The sequence below is a fragment of the Lepidochelys olivacea genome (assembly GCF_965140295.1).
Source record: "Lepidochelys olivacea isolate rLepOli2 genome assembly, chromosome: 16".
NCBI classification, from domain to species: Eukaryota; Metazoa; Chordata; order Testudines; family Cheloniidae; genus Lepidochelys; species Lepidochelys olivacea.
The window spans coordinates 19449593-19470598 of record NC_140426.1 but is presented as its reverse complement, the minus strand read 5'-3'; the positions used below and the strand labels follow the sequence as shown (position 1 = coordinate 19470598).

Sequence of the window (21006 nt, the reverse complement as noted above, 5' to 3'; positions counted from 1 at the left end):
TTGTTCCTCTGGCTGTGTAGGGATCTTCTCTAGCATTTCAATGACTTGTGGAAGCAAAGGTTGCCAGAGCCTAGCTTTGAACACAGGATGTGTGATTCTATCACACACAGCGTTTAAAGAAAGCATTGGCACAGAGTGGCAATATTTCCCCTTGTGCTACAAGAAACAAAGCTTTGTGTTTCAGCTGTAAGATCGCCACAAGCATTTCTGAGTTAAAAGAAAGGGGAAGAACACCGTTCCGATACCCTTTTGGAAGTTAACAGCTCAGACAGCTGTTAGTGTAAACTTGATCTGACAGTTCAAGGTCTCAGAGCCACATTGCTGTTTTTGACCCTGTAGAATTTATTAAGCCCGTTAACACTTTTAATTAGGCTTGGATGGATTAGTTTTTTATTGGTAAAAGTCGATTTCACTGTACACACAGAAACTGACAACAAAGTATTTCCTTTGCTGATGATCAAAATGTACAGACAGGCAAAAAAAGGACAAATGCTGCTTGAGAACTTGTTAGAGTTTGATTTAAGGACATTTACGATGTATATTTTGATATGTGATGTTGACAGTTTGGGTTTAAACAGTTCTATAAAGCTTTAACTTTTTTTCAGTTTCAGTGTCTACTGTCATTAAACAATAATCATCTGGACCCCCTCCCGCACTGCCCCCAATAAATGCCCACAACTGTGAAAATGTAAATTCATTTTAAAATGCTTGAAAATAAACACTGATGTTATCCGTCAAAATTATTTTACAAAAAAATAAAAACTTAATTATGCCAAGCCTCCTTATAGTTATGCCTCGGGGTACGGACCGCTTTGGGAATGTGGGTAACAGAGTGTAAGTGTGGTAGGAGACATACAGGAGAGATGGTCAGAGTAATAGATATTTAGCAACTGAAAAATAAGGCTGTAAAAAATCTACACAGATTTATTTTTCTACTGCTCACAGTCACTCTCTCTCTCTGCGGGGTGTGTGTGTGTTTGTGTGTGTGTGTGTGATTAAAGTCTAGATTCTAAGCTCTTCAGAACAGGGTCTGTGTGTGTTTGCACATCAGCTACTACAGGCAGGTCCCAGACCTGTTTGCGGCCCCTGAGCGCTGTTACAATGCCAGTACTGGCAATAAAGGGTGTATGAGCTATGGCTCCAGGCCCCTCTCTGGGCCAGATTAATCCCTGGTGTACATGGGGGCAAATCTGTTGGAGCCAATGGAGCTGGCCCCAGGTCTGAATTTGGCACTTTGGATAAAATGCGAGATCGTCAGCTGGTGTAAGTTGGCGTAGATCCATCCGAGGCAGCGGAGCTACGCTGATGGATAGTAGCTCAGCGTCTGAGCCAGTGTTTACTAAGTGGAACAGGAATAAATGGCCAGTTGCTTCATGTGTTGTCAGTTCATCAACACCATGGGTCAGCTGAAAGAGTAACCAAGTGTCAAGAACGTTGATTCTGTTTCTTTCATCCACCTCATAGCGAAGAAGCAACTGGATGCACATGTGTGTTTTCAGATACCTCGTCAGCCGCGTGCATTTCCCCCAAGCCCGTTGGAAGGCAACAGTTTCTGGAGGAATGAGCACAGGGCTGGGTGTGAGGGGGACTTGCGGTCTAATGCTGGCTCTGCCACTGATTCCCTGTGTGACCTTGGGCATGTCCCCTCACCTCTCAGTCGGTTCCCCATATGTAAAACAGGGGTAATAAGGCTCTTCAGGGCAGGGACTCTCACTCGGTGTTTGTATAGTACTCTGCATCTTGGCCCTGATTTTGGCTGTAGCCTGTGCGGGGATGTCAACGCTGCACACTAAGCCCAGGTCTGTGGGACCCAGCCTTGTAAGCCTGATATTTCCAAGCCTATGCTTGAGCGTCCACACTGCATTGTAAACCTGGGTTTATCATTGCTGAACCCAGGTCTCTCAGTCATGCTAACACATCCATACCGTACTATGCAGGCCTTCTGGCTTTGGTCTGTGGCTTGAGCTGCATCCATGCTCCAAAGAGACAGGGCTTGGAACCCAGTCACGGTGGGACTTGGGCTCTGACCCACCTGCCTAGCAGGGTCCTGAGTGCTTGCTGACCCGAGTCAGACTGATCTGTGTGTGGACAGAAGAGGGCCTTGGGCTCCACCCTGAGTCAGAGCCCAGGCTTAGTGTGCAGTCACTGGGAGGTCAGACTGGGTGATCACAATGGTCCCTTCTGCTCTTGAAATCGATGAATCTGTGAGCCTCCCAGGGGTGATGTCCAACCAGTGCTTAGAACAGCCAAAGTGCTGTAAATAGCTGCAGTGTCTGAGGCCAGGAGGGGCACCAGTTTCTTTTGATGTTTGAAATAGGCTGGTCTCTTAGAAGTACTACAGGTGTGGAGTTTTACCTCAGACGCTGGTGTAAACGTAGGTGTCATCTGTGTTGCAGCAGTGCCCAAAGGCCCCAGCTAAAAGTGCAAACGCTTCGAGAGAGATGGTCCCTGCCCTGAAAAGCTCCCAATCTAATAGAGAAGACAGACAAAAGCGGGGGAGGGAAATAAAAGTGCACAGAGAAGTGAGCTGCCCAAGGCAGAGCCAAGAGTAGAACTCAGAGCTCCTGACTCCCACTCCAGTTTCCTATCCACTAGTCCATGCTGCCTTGTGATGATGGCTAGGTCCCTGGGCTTACACCGCAAAGTGTTTTGCATCGTTCCAGCATCCGAGTGGGAGGCCTGGAGGTGAAATCATACTGTGGTAGCTGATACAAAAAAGAAGTGCCTCCTTAATGCAAAATGGGAAAGAGAAATGAGGACATAAAAGTTTTTTGGGATGTCTCCCTCTTCCCCCTCCCCCTTTCTTTCCTGGATGCAGCAGCTTGCTTGCATAATCTATAGCAAATGTATCCTCTGTATTTCTAAATCCTCTTATGTTCCTTTCAGTGAACATGATCTGGGGGAGGATATTTACGACTGCGTCCCTTGTGAAGATGAAGGCGATGATATCTACGAAGATATCATCAAAGTGGAAGTTCAACAACCCATGGTAACAATTTATGCATTTTAAATGCCATATCTTGAAGGGGGTTTAAAAACAAACAAACAGTGCACCACCGATGAAAGATAATGATCTCAAACTTGTTTGAGTCATTCCTTGGAAGTGAGCTCGGTGGGTGGGGGAGGGGAGAGAAGCAGGTGGGAGGGGAAAGGGAGACAGTGAGAAGAAGAGTGATAGAGCTAATCCTGTAGGGTTTCTCAAAGGCTTTCCATGGTGCTGTCATCTAAAGGATGGGAGGAAAGAAGTTCTAAGAAATCCCCATTGTAAAGGAAGTGCAAAAATAGTAACTCACTGCTGAGCCAAAGCAGCATGTGTCACTTCATCCCTTTCTAAGGTGAGAGATGTGACTCATACCTGCACAATTAGCCTGTTGTGTGTGTTACACTGCAAGTATTTTTAGATCCAGGCGAGAGTTGGCAGATATTTGCAATGAAGATGCAGTTTTTCTCTTGGGTATTTTTACTGTACCACTTAAAATCTACCTGCTCTGCTATATCCTAAAGCTGAGATTTACAAAGCTGCCTAAGAGGGTTGGCTGCCTGACTCCCTGAATTAATTTTAATGGGTATTTGAGCATCCAAATCCATTAGTCAGCTTTGAAAGTCTCAGCCAAAAGCTACACGAGGTTGGGAATTATAACAGGGCTCTACGCTCTAAGGGCCCATGGACACCAATGGAAAGGCTCATGTTGATTTCAGTGGGCCTTGGATCAGTCACTACTGCTTCTGTGATACCAAGCTTTGTCTGGAATCTTTTGGGAATGAAATTCTTCCCTATGCAGAGGGGTCGGGACAACGCCGACAAACCACTTATGTCCTATTTTGAGGATTTAAGTGCTGCCTACATTACTCTGCATGGCAGAGAATTTCTCCCTTAGATCAATTACTCTGTGAATGAAGCTGTGTGTTGTCTAGGAACACAGCAGTATATTACACTGGATGCATATGTAAAATGTTCTCCCAGAGCATGCTACCAAATAACTAGTATCATGGAAAAGGAAAAAAGCCAAGGAGGCTCTTTTCCCAGCTAACTGTTGGGATGCACTACATTTGTTGTTTCTGCTGATGCAAAATTTCAAGACAACTCATCAGTGGAGCATGAACATCCAAACTTCTTGAGATTCATGTGAAATTCTTCCACCCCCGGGATCCATGTAGATTCTAATTACTGTCTTCTGGCTGCACACTACAGCTGCCAAGATTCATAACTCTGGGAGAAAGCAGGATAAATGGACAAGTTCACTGGTCAATTAAATTCCCTGAGCAAGACCTGTAATCGTAAATCACAGATTGCTGCAGCTGGCAATTGGAGGTGTGGATTGGCAGGAACTTTGCTTCGCAGAGTCTGAGTGAGCCCAGGATGCAAACTCTGTCACTGAGCTGCCAGGAACGTGTGCTCTGATCTCTCCTCAGTTCTACACTTGGTGTAACTCCACTGACTTCGATGGAGAGTCTGCTAGTTTAATGGGGATCAGAGTCTCTGAAGACCTATTTTTAGTGTACTAGCTCAGATGAGAGCTAGCATGAGTGTCTACACAAGCTGACAGGTTTCAGAGTAGCAGCCGTGTTAGTCTGTATTCGCAAAAAGAAAAGGAGTACTTGTGGCACCTTAGAGACTAACCAATTTATTTGAGCATGAGCTTTCGTGAGCTACAGCTCCACTGAATGCATCCGATGAAGTGAGCTGTAGCTCACGAAAGCTTATGCTCAAATAAATTGGTGAGTCTCTAAGGTGCCACAAGTCCTCCTTTTCTTTTTACACAAGCTGAGAATCAGACCCCCAGCTCAAAGTGTACATGCAACCTAAGACATCCACCCGCAGGTGCTTTATTTGCACTAGGACTTCTACTGATGCTTTTAGTGGGATTTTTGGGGTAGAATTCCCTAGTGCAAGCAAGGTTAAAATGAAGGAAAACCTCCCCACTTGAGATTCCTCCCAGATTTCTGGAAGCAATCCACGCACGACGTGCTTCTTGTAAAATCCTGGGATTAGTTCACAGTGGTTGTGATAGCCCATTTTGCATATTTCATATTTATAACCTCAGATTTTGTTATGCTGTCCCGAATATTGTTATTAATGGCTGATTAATAAAAGCTTTAGCCTCTGATTTAAAAATCCAATAAACCATTTCCCTTCCCTCAATATCTTAGAAGTAACTGCTGAATGCTTTCAAGTTAATGCATGCTGGTAAAATATGAAGATGTCAATAAAAAAATGCAAGTTAAAAGACACCAACCAAAAATATACATCCATGGAAGCTGTCATTCCAAAGCAGGATTCTGCTCCCATCAGAGGTTTAATTTGGTTTTAAATGGATGTAACAAGTGTGGGATTTATTTTTATAGCTTTCCAAGGACTTCAAGGAAGGCGGTTATTGGGATGCTTAGAATCAGACTGATGTTTTAAAGGTTCAGCTCCATGCTGGCTCTGACAGCTGCACGCTGGTTTCCTCCCGCCTGAGTCATGAGGCTTTGATGCACCTCTCTGTCATGACACAAGTTGAGATCTTGGGCTGTCACCATCGTTTTGAGAACAGTGTGATGATGCCAGGTGCAGGTTTTGTGTCGATTGCCGCAGTTCAGCAGAAGGCGCAGCCTCGCGTAGGCTGAGTCCCGGGGCAAGATGGAGTTTGCAGCTGTAGCAGCCCGTGCTACCACGGCTTCACTACTGCTATGAGTGCGCTGGCTCAGACGGGAGCTAGCGCGAGTGTGTCTGCCCAAGCTGGGAGTCACCCCCTTAGCTCACAGTGTAGACGTAACCTAAAGGCATTCAGCCCATTGAACTAATGGGGACTGGCGACAGACGTGCCATTAGATGAGACAGTGCAAACCCTGGTTTGTCCCCGGTCACATTGAGGCTGGAACTTTTGGCCGGGTTCAGTACTCCCAGCTGGAGCTGGGTTTTCTGAAGCGCTCAGCACGTTGGGGGTGGGGCTTTTTTGAACACCTGGTCTCAGTTGTGGACGCTGAGCAGCCTCCACCATGTAGGGCGGCAACCAACGGGATCTTGCAGGCAGGGCTTTGGAGCTGTGCTCCGGCTCCGCTCCAGCTCCAGGCAAAAACCTGCAGCTCCACTGCTCCGGGCTCCAGCTCTGGGCTCCGCTCCAAAGCCCTGTTTGCAGGAAGGGGAAATAATATCCCAGCCACCCTAAAAAAGACCTTTCAAGCAACCGCCACCTTCCCGGAGGCCCCTTAAAAAATAGACTCGTTTGTTCTCAAGGAGAATTCAAACAGTAAGCTCCTTAAGCCATATGCAAAGTGCCCTGTAGTGAGAGACTTAGCGGGTGTGTCTACACTGCCCCTGAGAGCGAAAGCCCTTGTCCGCATACTTGTGTTAGCAAGGGTCCCACTAGCACACTCAAAATAGCTGTGTAGATGTTGCTTGGGCACTGTGGCTTGGGCTGTCAAGCCCAACCCTCCAGCGCCTGCCCCGCCAGGTTCAAGAGCCCGGGCCACAACGTCTACACAACCAGTTTTAGAGCGCGAGCACAAGCCCCATTAACACAAGTGGCTGGGAAGCTTGCTCCCAGACGCAGTGTAGAGATACCCAAGGAGGTCAGTCTGTCTGGTTTATCCAACAGAAGATCACAACATGATTTGATAATGGGGAGGAAAATACTGATTACTCAAAGGGCTCTTTAATCTAGTGGAGAAAGTCGTGCTAAGAACCGATGGCTGGAAGTTAAAACCAGATGAATTCTTGGCACACGTTTGGAAATAAGGCACACCTTTGGGACAGTGAAGGTGAGTAATCATGGGAGCAAACTACCAAAGAGAGTGATGGATTCTCCATCTTTCGAAGTCTTCACATCAATACTGGGTGCATTTCTGGAAGAGGTGCTGTAGCCGGACATAAGTTATTGCGCTCAATATGGAGGTAACTGGATGATATTCTCTGGCCTGGTCTGTGTTATATGGGAGGTCAGACTAAATGATCTAATGGTTCCTTATGGTCTATGAATTCATAATTATGCCCTTTTAAGTATTTTTAAACTTCATGTAGACACTGAGGGTCAGTAACTGACTCCGGTGAAGCTACACGGATACGCGCATGCTGAAGATCTGGTCCTCAATGTTTTCTTAGCTCCTGACTTCCCTTCCTCCTCTTTAGCAAAAGCATAAAGTTCTTTATTTTTATGGTAGCGGCCTGTACTTTCGTCTAAATGTTGAGGAAAAATTGATGAACATTTAAAAGAAGAAGAAAAAAAAAGGCAATTTGTAATGCCAAATGTATAATGTTAATTGGTTTTGCTTATATTTCTGCATGCTTCAGATTAGATACATGCAGGTAAGTAGGAGACAGTGACCAAAAGAGTTTGGTTTCTGTCTGGCCAATATACTGTCTTACACTCTTTCATATGGGTTGTACAAAGAGTGGTAATTCTCCCCTATTGCAGACTCAGTACTGCTTAACCCCAAACATTCAAAAATCATGACCCAGGGCCCCATCCACAAATTATGAGATTGCGCTAAAAATCATGAGTTTAAAAAAAAATACATTTGGGGTTATTTCATATTTGCCTTCTGCTTTTTGAGCACTTAGGGCATCACATTTTCTAGCTTTTCTATGCAACCATGAGAGCTAGAATCTTACTTTTCTAGCAAAAAGGAAAGCTGAGATTCTCAGATAATCAGGAGCTGGTGGCTTTAAGTAAAGCACCAAATATGAGAGTCGGGATAAAATCACGGGGGTTGGTAACACTGGTGACCCATACAAGTGTACCACCTAAGTCCCATTTAGGCACTTATGAGCTCCACACAAGCAAACAACTTTTTTAAAAAAAAAGAGAGAGAGAATTTTTCTTTTGACTGACATCTTTTTGGTTTTCGTCCTTTATGTAAATTGTATAGTAAATGCAAAGGGTGACATTAAATCCAATGGGAGTTTTGCCGTTAACTTCAGCAGAGCCAGGATTTCACCCAACGTTTTGCAGACAGAAATGGATTTCTTTCACATAAATGATTGAAAATTTGGTTTCTGGCTTCCTGAGCTTGTGTTAGTTGGGAGTTTGCTGTCACTGAATGACACATTAAAGAGCCACTATAAGCAAGCAGGTTGAAACACTCTAAGGACACTCAATCATGTGTTGTTTATTTCTCTAGAAAATGGGAATGACAGAAGATGACAAAAGAAATTGCTGTTTGCTAGAAATTCAGGAAACCGAGGCCAAATATTACAAGACACTTGAAGACATAGAAAAGGTGAGAGCTGGCCTTTTTTTCTATCACTGCGTTTCATGTCAACAGCTTCTGGTTGCATTTGATCTTGCATTACTCTTGCTGGATTAGTTCTTGCTTCTAGAGCTCCATAGTACTGGGTTCCGGAGTAACAGCGGTGTTAGTCTGTATTCGCAAAAAGAAAAGGAGTACTTGTGGCACCTTAGGGACTAACCAATTTATTTGAGCATAAGCTTTCGTGAGCTACAGCTCACTTCATCGGATGCATACTGTGGAAAATACAGAAGATGTTTTTATACACACAGACCATGAAAAAAGTACTGGGTGTTTGTGATAGAAGGCAGGACAGAGGCATTCAAACGTAAGCCCAGGCTGAGTACCATAACGTGCAGAAAAAAAGAGCCTATTTTATCTGATCACTGCATATTTAAAGTATACTTAAAAACCACCTTGTTATTTCAAAAGGGTATTCACCCCACCCCCCATTCCAACCTCAGCAGTAAGACACACTCAATTCTTTATGTGGCCGAGGCACAATCTCTAGATAAGACTTGCTTTTGTAGATTTCTTATCACTCTTTGATCGCCATTGAATAATTTGAAAGAACCTATTTATTCCAGGCAGTTCTTGAAAGTGCTGAAGCCGTGCTGACTTGCCATTGAAACTAATTGGATTAAAAGTAACATTTCACTGCATGCACTCACGGGCTTTAATTGGTTTTGATAAATTCTGGGTGCATCCTCTCTTTCTCTTAAAAGAACGAACACTTCAGCAACAGAAAGATGCAATGCAGCCGACTGGAGGCTGGATATTATTTTCCCCTTCAGTGATTACAGATGAGAAGAATTAAAAAAAAAAAAAGAAGAAGAAAAAGAAGTCCAGCTATCATTTCTACTTCTTTTCCTTTCCCTTTAAAAATGTTTGCCTTTCCTGCAAAGAAGCTCTGAAAGAGAGCCGCACAATTAAACAAGATTCCAGGCTTTTAAAAAGAAAGGCTTTGACGTTCATATTAGTGATGTACATCCTGCTTGTTCTTTGAAAACAACTATTAACCTTGTGTTTCAGCCCAGAGGAAGAGGTAAATTATTCCCTTGGTTATGAACCAGGAGAGCTATAAGAGTAGATTTTTTGCTGTGGAGGGGCTAAGGTCCTGTAATAAACTATATTGCGTCTGTATGTTCTGTAGCTATGGTCAGGGCAGACTTTCCCATTAATGCCCATTGGTTCAGAAAAGCATCTCCAATGTAGTCATGTCACCTGCATTCTTCAAAGGCAAAAATTCAAGATGACTGGGAGTTTTTCTACTCATCAAACAGCTAAAACTGATGCTATTCACCATTGCAACTGATGATTACTTTGTGAAAAACTAGCAAGTCAACAATAGCAAGAAAAAGAACCTCCACCCATCCACTCACATTGGATACAGGCATACTATGTACTGTATGATGCTCAGGATCATGATCATGATCATGCTTTTCCCCCCTCTGAGTGGCTAATGTTTTAAATGGGACAGGGTGCAAAAACTAACAGTAATCATCCCAACGAGCAGAAAACTGATAAAGTGCAGGGCAGCTGGCAGTTTTAACACTTTAATTTGCATACATATTAACAATCATGAAATGTGTTTTTGTAGGTGTATCTAGATCTGTATCTAGAGAGTTTGATAGATATCTCTGTCTACAGAGATCGCTAGATATGTACATATCTTTTGAATACATATAGGGCCATATTATAGAATCATAGAATATCAGGGTTGGAGGGGACCTGAAGAGGTCATCTAGTCCAACCCCCTGCTCAGAGCAGGACCAATCCCGAATTTTTGCCCCAGATCCCTAAATGGCCCCCTCAAGGATTGAACTCACAACCTGGGTTTAGCAGGCCAATGGTCAAACCACCGAGCTATCCCTCCCCCGCATACCTTCCTGAATATGGCTCTTCTTAATGGGGAGGAGTCCTTGTGGCACCTTAGAGACTAACAAGTTTATTTGGGCATAAGGTTTCGTGGGCTAAAACCCACTTCATCAGATGCGTGGAATGGAAAATACAGTAGGGAGGTATAAATGCACAGAACATGAAGTGGGTTATAGCCAACAAAAGCTTATCCCCAAATAAATTTGTTAATCTCTAAGGTGCCACAAGGACGCCTCGTTATTTTTTGCTGATACAGACTAACACGGCTACCTCTCTGAAACCTGTTAATGGGGAGAAATGCTCAGGGAGTAACTTCTAAAGGTAAAGCCAGGGTGTCTTTCCCATCTCCCGAGTGTCTCCGCAGGCATTAATCCTTTCACAGCTCACTTGGGTAGTGTTCCTTCTCCCTCTCCCTCTTAAGAGGTATAACTTAATCCAGGGATTCTCAAACTTTTTTTGCTGGGACCTCTTTGGAAAATATTTCAGGCTGTGAAGACACCCTCCTCCTCCCCCTCCCCCCCCATCCAAGTGACTATCCCCCATATCGTGCCAGCCTTATTTCCATGCCAGTGCTGGTGGTGATGCTGCCTTCAGAGCTTGGTGCCTAGCCAGCGCTCTCCAGCTGCCCAGCTCTGAAGGCAGCACAGAAATAAGGGTAGCAATACCACAACCCCCCTACAATAGACTTGCAACCCCCTGTTTGCGTCAGGACCCCCAGTTTGAGAAACACTGACTGAGTCCACACAGCGAGAGTGTGCAGTTAATTTAAATTAACTGTAGTATGGCTCAGAGCTTCCTCCGCGAGTGGGTGGTAAATGCCTTAAGCTTTTCACTTAGCTTGCAGCTCGGCTTTTAGTTCAAGTGAAATCTTGTTCATGTACTTGACAACCTGACCACCTCACAAATCATTTGTGGCATCCCAGTCTCAGACGGTCCAACCCTAACCCTGCAGAGACGTGGCTGAGCATAAGCACAGTGAGGCAGGTTGCATGGTAAATGTCTTGTCAGTCTTATCTCTTGGCAAGTGTGAAAATTCACCCAGGTTCCTCTCCGGAAAATTCAACCACTGCAACAATTTTAGCTTAAAAAAGAAAGAATCTTATTGCATTTGCTCATTTATTTCAATAAGTTTTCCATTTACCTCTTACAGAACTATATGAATCCATTAAAGCTGGTACTGACTCCACAAGAGATGGAATCTATTTTTATCAATTTGGAGGTAACAGAGTCTAAACATCACTGCTTAAATCTTTGCTCCTCTCAGATGCAGCTTATGCCTCATCCTGTTTAAGAAACAGCACTCAGATTTCATGTAAAATGCATTGCTTTAGTCTGTGTGGGTTCAGTTGTTATGGCCACGGAGCTATGACTGGGCCCTTTAACACTCAAGTGGAATTTAGGTATTGTATAAAGACAAGGAGACGGTTTTACAACAAGGAAATTATTTTGCCTGTGTTTTTAGTGTGTGTGTGTATTTCCGATATATCTGGTTTAAAGAATTACAGACATACTCACAGGAAAATGCACTGTGACTTAGTATGTATCACACTCGACAGGGACGTGAGAGACGGGTTTTATACCCAGCTCTGCAACTGGCCTGCTTGGAGAACTCGGGCAGGTCACTTCACCTCATTAGCTCAGTCTCTGTCTGTGACTTGGAGATAATGGTACCTTCTGCTTGTGTAAAGTGCTTTGAGCTCTATGGGTGAAGAGTGCTATATAAATACTATATAAGTTGTTATGCATGTGCACAAACAGCCTAGATTCTCCTCCAGTTTGATCCTGCCTTGATGCCATAATCCAGCATTTGAAGCTTTCCTCTGTGTACAGTGAGGCTGTTACAGGGCCAAGTTCTGTTAGATGCTTATTGGATGAAGATTCACCCCGGGCAGAAAGGTAGCATAAGGCCTACATGGTATTTAAGTCCTACTTAAGCCAGGCTAGGTCCTGCCTAGTCCTCTTGCTAGCCCTCTTCAGAGGGTGAGTTTCCCCCTTCATGCAGGGATCCCACTGAAGTCACAGTGAATTCTATGTTCAGCCTGCTTTCTAGATCTGATTTATGATCGGTTTCTGATTTTTTGGTGTTTAACCTACCAATATCAGTCTCTGGCTGCTCTCCTACCCCTTGCCCAGACAGTCCAAGGAGAGGCAATAAGTTATCTGACCTATTATTCTGCCTCGGTCTCCACATATGGCCAGATCCTCCTCCTGTCCCAGGTGGCCACCATGTTATCACCTAAGTGCCATCTGGGATGGCAAGATGATGAATGGCTCTTCTCCCATCGTAGCACCGCCAAAGACAGCTGGCAGGACTGAGAGAACAGCGTGAGCCTCGTTAATGGAGACTTCAGGGCTTATCAGGGTGTATTCGTGGTGCACCTTCCTGGCTTGTTTACTCTGCAGTAGTGTAGGGGGCTTAGCTCTTGCTTCAGTCTGGCATGTGGTGAGGGCAGCCGCACAGGTTGCTGCAATGAAGCAGTTGAGTTTTCTTAACCAAAGGCGGCCAGACGCCTTTGTTCCATTATCAGCATAGGCACATCATGTCAGTGATTCAGATTAAATGCAGGCATTGCTCCACCTTCTTGGTCCATTTTCACAAGGCTGCGTTGTGTGGGCTTTATGGGATTAGGGCAGGTTATTGTATGCTGCTAGACTGCTCCCACTAGACCCAGTAAAGGGAGTTTAATATGCACAGAACCCCGCTATGCATTTATCATTGTATAACCTTCTAACTTAATTACACCCTCATATTTATTGTGATTTAGGGCTATATCTCACTGGAGTCGCTTGCATTAAAACAGTTAATAGGCAAAGAGCTGGTCTACCCTGGGAACTTGCGTCTCTCAGGAGATTGAAAAATCCACACCCCTGACAGACGTAGCTATGACCCCTGATGCAGCCAGCACTAGGTTGATGGAAGAATTCTTCTGTTTACCTAGCTACTGCCTCTCGGGGAGGTAGATTACCTACCTCGGTGGGAGAGCTGCAGCAGTCTGTTTAGACATATCCAAAAAATGACTACAAGGTTACTTAAAGAAATGAATGTTCATTAACTAAACACTTTACATGTTAGCGCCTAGAGTGAGTTTCAGATTTTTAAATGTATTGATTTTTTTGTTGTTTTAGGACCTAATTAAAGTGCACTTCAATTTCCTGAGGGCCATCGACGTCTGTATGATGTCTGGAGGAAGCAGCTTGGCGAAAGTTTTTCTAGAATTCAAAGAAAGGTAAAAAGAATGAAAGACCCAGCCAACATACAGGGAGCTCTAATTGTGACAAGCTAAGTCCTGGTTGAGGATTGCTAGTTACAGGGCATAATCTGAGAGCAAAAAATATCGATAAGAAAAACACCGATCTTGACAGACCCTGAAGCCCTGTCCTCTGCTAACCCCTCACACTCCTACATAGTTAACACCCTGTTTTGGCTAGTTTAATTTCCCAGTATAGGCAGGAAAGGGACTGAGAGACTGCACTGCATTTATCACACCTGGCTGCTACCTGTCAGGCTTTCTGGCCATCGGCTGGGGGACCATGTCTGGTAAATGGTGGAATGATGGGGGGTAGGAGACATGAAGAAAGAGGAGGATCTGCCCCTAAACAAGCCATTGCTGCTATTTCACAACACTTTGGCTAGATCCTTCTTGGGGTTTAAATGAGTATAGCTCTATTGACGTAAAAAGGAGCTCACTCGATTTATGTAAACTGAAGGAGTGGCCCAGTGTGTAAAAAGCTCACCTGCACACACCTGTTCCCGCAATCCTTGCAGCATCCTCAGGACTCTGCAGAAGCATAAACAAATTCCCCAGTAACATCAGATATTCAGGAGTCCCAGTGTTGTACTTACTGTAGAGGGGGCAAGAAAACACCACTCTCTGTTAACGTGTAAGGTCCTATCAGCCACGCCGATGTCCTATCAGCGTAGGGGCTCCTGTTCCAAACCAGTTCTTGTTCTGCTCCTTTCAGTGTCCTTCCAAAACACCCGTGCCACAGAGTGAGTGATAGGTTAGTGACCACCCGCACTCAAGTAGTTTGATCGTTACAAGTGTACCTCGTTCTGCCCTATTGTCCCAGACTGCAATTAGCACCCACTGCAGAGGGTATGATGGCATCAGGAATGGTAGCCTCAAGGGCAACACAACGTTGGATAGATTGTCCTATAGCCATTTTCTTCCCATACACGACGATATCACCTTGATCCTGGGCATATTGCACGACTGAAGCTTTCTTCATATTTGCTAAGCCCACGTGTGTTGTGGGACCAAGAGGAGGAGAGGCGCATGTGGAGGTCTGCATTCAAAGGCAGAGTGGGCGAAACCTTTCCCAGACCCCACTGTGCTATGGTCTGGTTTGGATGTCCTAGGGGCTGAACGTCATGCAGCTAATGCTTTGTCTGTAAGACCCACAGGAGAATAAAAATGAGCGCCTGTAACTTCACAGGAGCGGGATAACGCCTCGCCTTCATGAATGTTTAACTGGGGTCTCCTGCAGGACGCAACGGGTCAATGAAAGTTAAGGGCATGCTGCTCACTTGCAGAATCATTTCCTTTGTCTACAGAGGGCACCGCAGCCTGGTAGATCAAAGCGACTGTTCTCTCATCCATCTGGCGCTGCTGACATCCCGCACCTATGGGAGGATTAATCGATTTAAAGCCTAGATTAAGTTACATAGAGGAGTCTAAGTTTTGGCAGCTGCAAACAGGAGTATCCTGGAACATGCAGATAAGGTTAATGAAAGTCTTAGTAATATTCTTAATAATAGTCAAAGGCCTGATTTATTGTGGAATAATGCCAGGGTGTTATTGCTGTGTGATTCAACCAGTGTCTAGACGTGCAAATGCCTCTCAGAAGTCAATAACTCCAGAAATACCATCTGCATTAATAACAAATCATAAGGTCAGATAGTCCATCATTCATGATGCTGCTTTTAGAAAGTAAATGTTTTTGGGATTAAAAGAGAATAGTTGTTTGGGAAAAGAATGCAAAACAATTTTTAAAAAATAATATAATTTTGATCTCCTAATTCCTGGCCTTGCTTGTCCTTAAACGTTCCTGTACTGTCATGTTGGGAGCAGTCCTTTCTGGACTGTATAGTCCAGGTCAGAATTTAGGAACACCCTGTGTGGTGACACAAGGCAGCACAGGTTGGGTTAGTCTGGGAGCTGGAGAAGCCGTGAGAACCACAAGGTCGGTCTGTGTCCAACAGCTTCAATAAAGAATCCCCTTTATATTCCTCACAACCAAATCTAGTCTCTTCTCTGGATGACGGTCACAACAGGCACTGATTCAAGAAAGTCTCAGAAAACAGACCTCCAAGAGAGGGCTCACCTTCCAGGAAGCATAGCACAGCAGGGTGTCTCAGAAATACCTAACGTGTCTGCAGACAAGCAGCGCACCCCAGGCTTCCATGTTCTGAGAAGTTAGTCAAGGATGGTACGGCCAGAACTTCTAGGAGCAGTGGTACCATGTCCATCAATCTATACGCTTGCCTTGACTCAACAGCATCCCTCTTCGCAGTATACCGGGAATGGGTTACTCAGAGGTTTTTGCAACCTCTTTCTGAAAACTCCTGGGCTGTGCTGCGGTCATTTTGCTCATTTTATTCACACTCATGCGAGGAACCTAGAGGTCTGTGGGTGCGAGGGATCCTATAAATAAATGTTTGCTGCTGTTAATTGAGGAGTTCGAGCTTGGCAGAGGGGAGGTAGTTAGGTGGCTGCTGCGTCTGTGTGCGTGTGAACTTGCCAACCCATTTTCGAAAGGACTTTACAAATAACTTTTTTTTGAAGAGCCTGAAAACTTTCCAGATAAACAATGGAATTAATCAGACCTCCAGCTGTGAGCAGCCAGATCTCGACTGGCAGCTGCAAATCCTCACACAGGCTCCAGAGACGTCAAATACCAAAACTTTCTTCAGATGTCATTCAGAGAGCTTTAATCGCTCAGGTGGAACAGTAGTTTTGCCAGGGCATTTTTTTATTACTATGTTAAATTGCAGATAAGCCTCTCCTTTCTCATCTGGCCTAATTTACGCAGCATCTGTGTCTAAACTAACCAGGTCTCGCCCTGGTTATATACCCAGTTCAGATGTTGCCTGTTGGGGTGAAGGTTTGCTCCTCTCAGACGGCCTGATGATTTGACAGTAGCTAGCTTGGGTAACCATAGTGGTGTAGACGTGGTGGCATGGGCTTCACCACAGGCTAGCAACTGGAGTACATGTGGGCCAGCAGCTGGGCTCCTCAGCCAGCTTGTCCTCGGGTAGCTAGCCTGTGCCTCTGTATCTAGGCTACTATTGTTACCTGTGCAAACTGGATTAAAGGTTGCTCTGGTTTGCCTACCCATGCTACAATCACACTTTCTCTTGCTGTTTAGACGTATCCAGTGTCAAACCTCTTTCTGGTGCCATCTTCCAAGCATTACCTCTGTCTGGTGTACGAACAACAAGAGAAACGCCTTCAGCACAGAGCTGTCCCCCCCCATTCAGCAGCAGGCTGCTCAGTTTTGTAAAGTCAGTTTCCCCCAAACTGCTCTTTCCGTCAGTCTTTCCCCTCTTTGCCCCCAAAGAATAGCTTGAGCCAGCTGCAGAGCTCTTCCCTGTCTCGGGGTGAGGAGAGAAGGGGGTTGCTTTAAAGTGATTGCTGTCCCCAGAGGGGTTTAGAAACTGGTGCTAGGGAACCTGAAAGCCCGGCTAAAGCACTAAAGAGCTCCAAATGGAAGGGTCTGTCACTTTTCTAGCTCTTGCAATAATTTAAGGTTTTACCAGCAGTACCTTGGGCTTTGAAAGGAGATGTCGAGTCTTCCTGCCAGCTGGGTGCAGAAGTGTCTGAGGAGCCATGTACATGCTGGAGTGCTGTACTGACTGCGTATTTGCGTGTGGTTATAAACCTAACTAGAAGAACCATTATGTAATGTATAGGCATTGGATGGTGTCCCTTTAAATGGCTTGGGAGCCCTCTAGTGGGACTCCCCGTCCTCTACTGAAGAAGCCCCCAGAACCTAACAGAGCAGATGTGGATACATGTAGTCCGGCCGCGTATGTGGTTAGTAAACATGGTTATTTGGCCACCAGCTGTCCATGTGGTTTCCACATATTCTTAATATTGTGTAAAGGGCAAAGACATGACAGTCTACCCCGAAACTAGTGGGGAATGTAGCATAAATGTAGCATTTCTCTCTCTCTCTAATATAATGGACTCATGGTAGGTGCATCAGGAATCCTGCTGCAGTGGCCTGATTTGAGACCACCTGACCCCAGTGCAAGGTAGGTGCAGCCCTACTGCTCAGGTAACGTCCCTCAGGGACCTTACGCCAGAGCTAGATGGGACATAGCAGAGCTCTGGTTCGCCATGCCTCGCCCCAGCATACCTGCTCCTTCCCCCAATGCCTCGGGTTGAAAAGGGGTGGTTGGTGAAGGACCAGCTCACCTGCAACAGAGACTTCCCCTGCCTAGGTTTAAGGCCCCGTGGTGCTGGATGTGTTGCACAAAGTGGGCATGTAGTGTTTGCAAGTTAGAGAGATTTCCCCATATCCGCACCTCAGCAGTGCTTGTAGAAGATTCAATGGTGCCTGCACATTAGAGTTGCCAACTGTCTACTCGCACAAAACGGAACACCGTTGTCCGCCCCACCCCGCCCCTCGTCTGAGGCTCCGCCCCCTCTCCCTCCCTCCCTCTCTCGCTCGCTCTCCCCACCCTCCCTCACTCGCTCATTTTCACCGGGCTGGCTTAGGGGGTGAGGGTGCTCCAGGCTGGAATCAAGGTGTTCGGATGGGATCAGGGTTGAGGCATGGGGGGGAGGAGGAGAGGGGATCAGGGTGCAGGCTCCTGGTGGCGCTTACCACAAGCAGCTCCCAGGAGCAGCAGTATGTCCCTCCTCCGGCTCCTACACAGAGCTGCAGCCAGGCAGCTCCACGTGCTACCCCATCCGCAGGAACTGCCCCCGCAGCTCCCAGTGGCCGGGAGCCCTACTGTGCTGCTGATTTGGACTTTTAACAACCCGGTCAGCGGTACTGACTGGAGCCGCCAGGGTCCTTTTTCGATCAGGCATTCCCCAAAAAACTGCACACCTAGCAACCCTACTGCACACAGGTATTTAGGTGGAATTTTTTTTTTTTAAAAAGGTGTATTTGCACATACTGTTACATACTATTTGTGCACAGAGTTGCCTTGCTTGCTTGATTTTTACACCTAAATGCATAGGATGTCAAATCCGTGTGCTATAGATGATAAATGACCTCATCATCAACACGCCTATGGCATCGGGGATAGAACCCTGGCTCTTAATCCACATAAGTGAGGTGAGACATTACAAGCTGAGTTACAGCTACTAGGGGATAAGAGTCCTATGCACAACAATCGTATTCCGAAGGCACAACGGGCACAGAAATATGTGTAACAAATCTCGTTCACCGTACGTGAGTAAGTGTAATTATAGGTCTGTAATATCAGACAAACAATCAGAGAGAGACCGACACCGGTTGATGGTGCCTGCCTGCCGGTTTGGATGTTTACTGCTAAGAATTGCAAAAGCCGCAATTTTGTCAAACTTCTGTGCCATAAATAGCAACCTATTTTTAACAACTCAGGAATCATTTTCTAAATCCTACAGCATATATAGCCTTCCACACGAACGACAACCCAGCGTTTCCATAAGCAGCTATCACGGCGAGCAGTAAAGCTGCTGGGAAACTAGCAGGCCGGCACAGTGATAGAATTTTTTTCCGGCCCGTTCTAGAGCGAGGATAATGCCCCAAAGCTCCGAACACATCCCTTCTCCCACATCTGGGACTGTGCTTGGAGTTCCTGGTATCTCAAGTGAGATTAAAGTTTGGAAGTGTCTTTCAGCAGGCATTTTTCCACTCTCGAAGCTTTTTGATGTCCACTTCAAAAGCAAAGATACTTCAAGGCACGCGTCCCCTGTTTGTCCTGTTGTCAGGCAGGGACATCCTAGACTTCAGTGATGATCGAGTGCGACCCATTCATGAATGTGTGCTACAGGCCGCCCTCCGTGCCTGATCCACAGAGGAGATAACTCTTGTTACAGCTCCACCTGGAGAGTGTTGGCTCATTAGCTCAAGCTGTAACAGTTCATGCTTTTAGCTCTGGAGTTCCCCAGTTCGGTCCTTAGTATGGCATCCATCAAAACCAGAGGAAGCTGGAGCAGCACGTGTGAACAAAGTCATAATGCAATCCCACTGCACATGACACCAGGACTCCAGTGTCTGCCACAGCTGAGATAGGGGGGCGGACACTCTAATTACATGCATCCCACCCTCCCTCTATGGTATAAAAGAAAGGGGCCACCAGCCAAGTGATCTCCAGGAGTTCCCCTTTCCTTTGGAATGTTCTCCTTCTCCCACCTCCTGATATGAAATGGCCTGAACCTGTTGCACTTCTAGGCATGCAAGAAGCCTGTCTTTTAAAGTGTGCATTGAAGGCGTTTGGAGTGAGAATTCTAATCCGTACTGGGTCCGCTGCCTGCTGATTCGCATGAGATGTGGTTGGGGGTGAGGAAGGAGAAGGGTGGTTGCTGTTTTGATGAGTTGTGTTACTCTTCTTTATTATGTTTTAGTTTTTTTAATGTATGTGAAGGGCTCTCAGATGTCTATAGAGAGGTTCTTTGGGGTGGATTTTTCTCAATAGGGTGCTGGATTAGAGGAGGTTTTGGAACAAATTGATAAATTAAACAGTGATAAGTCACCAGGGCCAGATCATATTCACACAAGTGTTCTGAAGGAATGCATGAAATTGCAGAACCACTAACTGTGGTGTATAACCTATTGCTTAAATGAGCCTCTGTACCAGATGACTAGAGGATAGCAATTTTTTAAAAAGGCTCCAGAGGCGATCCTGGCAGTTACAGGCCAGTAAGCCTAACTTCAGTACCAGGCAAATTGATTGAAACTATAGTAAAGAACAGAATTAGCAGACACAGAGACAAGTACGTTATGTTAGGGATGCTTCAACATGGTGTTTGTAAATGGCAAGACATGATTTCCCATCTATTAGAATTCTTTGAAGGGGATCAACAGACATGCGGACAAGGGTGATCCAGTGGATACAATGTACTTGAACTTTTAGAAAGCCTTTGACAGGTCCCACACCAAAGGCTCTTAAGCAAAGTAAGCAGTCATGAGACAAGAGGGAAGATCCTTTCATGGCTCAGTAACTAGTTAAAAGACAGGAAACAGAGTAGGAATAAATGGTCAGTTTTCACAGCTGAGAGAAGTAAATAGGGGGATCCCCCTAGGATCGATACTGGGACCAGTGCTGTTCAACATATTCATCAATGATCTGGAAAAAGGGGTAAACAGTGAAGTGGCAAAGTTTTTCAGACAATCCAAAATTACTCAAGATGGTTAAGTCCAAACCAGACTGTGAAGAGTTATGGGCAAGAAAATGGCAGATGAAATTTCATGTTGATAAATGCAAAGTAACGCACATTGGAAAACGTAATCCAAAGTATAGCTAGCTAATTTAGACTCCATCATTTTGTGTTCCCAAGATAGAGCTCTCAGAGTCATTGTGGATAGTTCTCTGAAAGCATCTGCTCAATGTGCAGCAGCAGTCAAAAAAAGCGAACAGAATTTCAGGAACCATTAGGGAAGGGCTAGCTAATAAGACAAAATATCATAATGCTATTATATAAATCCATGGTACACCCACACTTTGAATATTGCATGCAGTTCTGTCACCCCATCTCAGAACAGATATTCTAGAACTGGGACAAAAGTACAGAGAAGGGCAACAAAAATAAGGTGGGCATGGAACAGCGTCCATGTGAGGAGAGAGTAAAAAGTCTGGGCCTGGCCATGTTAGAAGAGAGATGACTGAGAGGGAATATGACAGAGGTCTATAAAACCATGAATGTTGTGGAGAAATTGAATAGCTGAATGTTATTTACCCCTTCACATAACACAAGA

At 45.3% G+C, this 21006-nt stretch overlaps 1 protein-coding gene across 2 annotated transcripts in view; it reads left to right on the top strand.

The window, feature by feature from the left end:
• The window catches only part of VAV2 (vav guanine nucleotide exchange factor 2), a 325980-nt gene that overhangs the window by 258823 nt on the left and 46151 nt on the right, over positions 1-21006 (top strand). For both annotated transcript variants that reach the window (XM_084649861.1, XM_084649862.1), the window contains exons 5-8: positions 2887-2989; positions 8104-8202; positions 11240-11308; positions 13216-13316. In XM_084649861.1, the coding sequence (XP_084505987.1) occupies positions 2887-2989; positions 8104-8202; positions 11240-11308; positions 13216-13316 (372 nt within the window). The remainder of the gene's footprint in view (positions 1-2886; positions 2990-8103; positions 8203-11239; positions 11309-13215; positions 13317-21006) is intronic.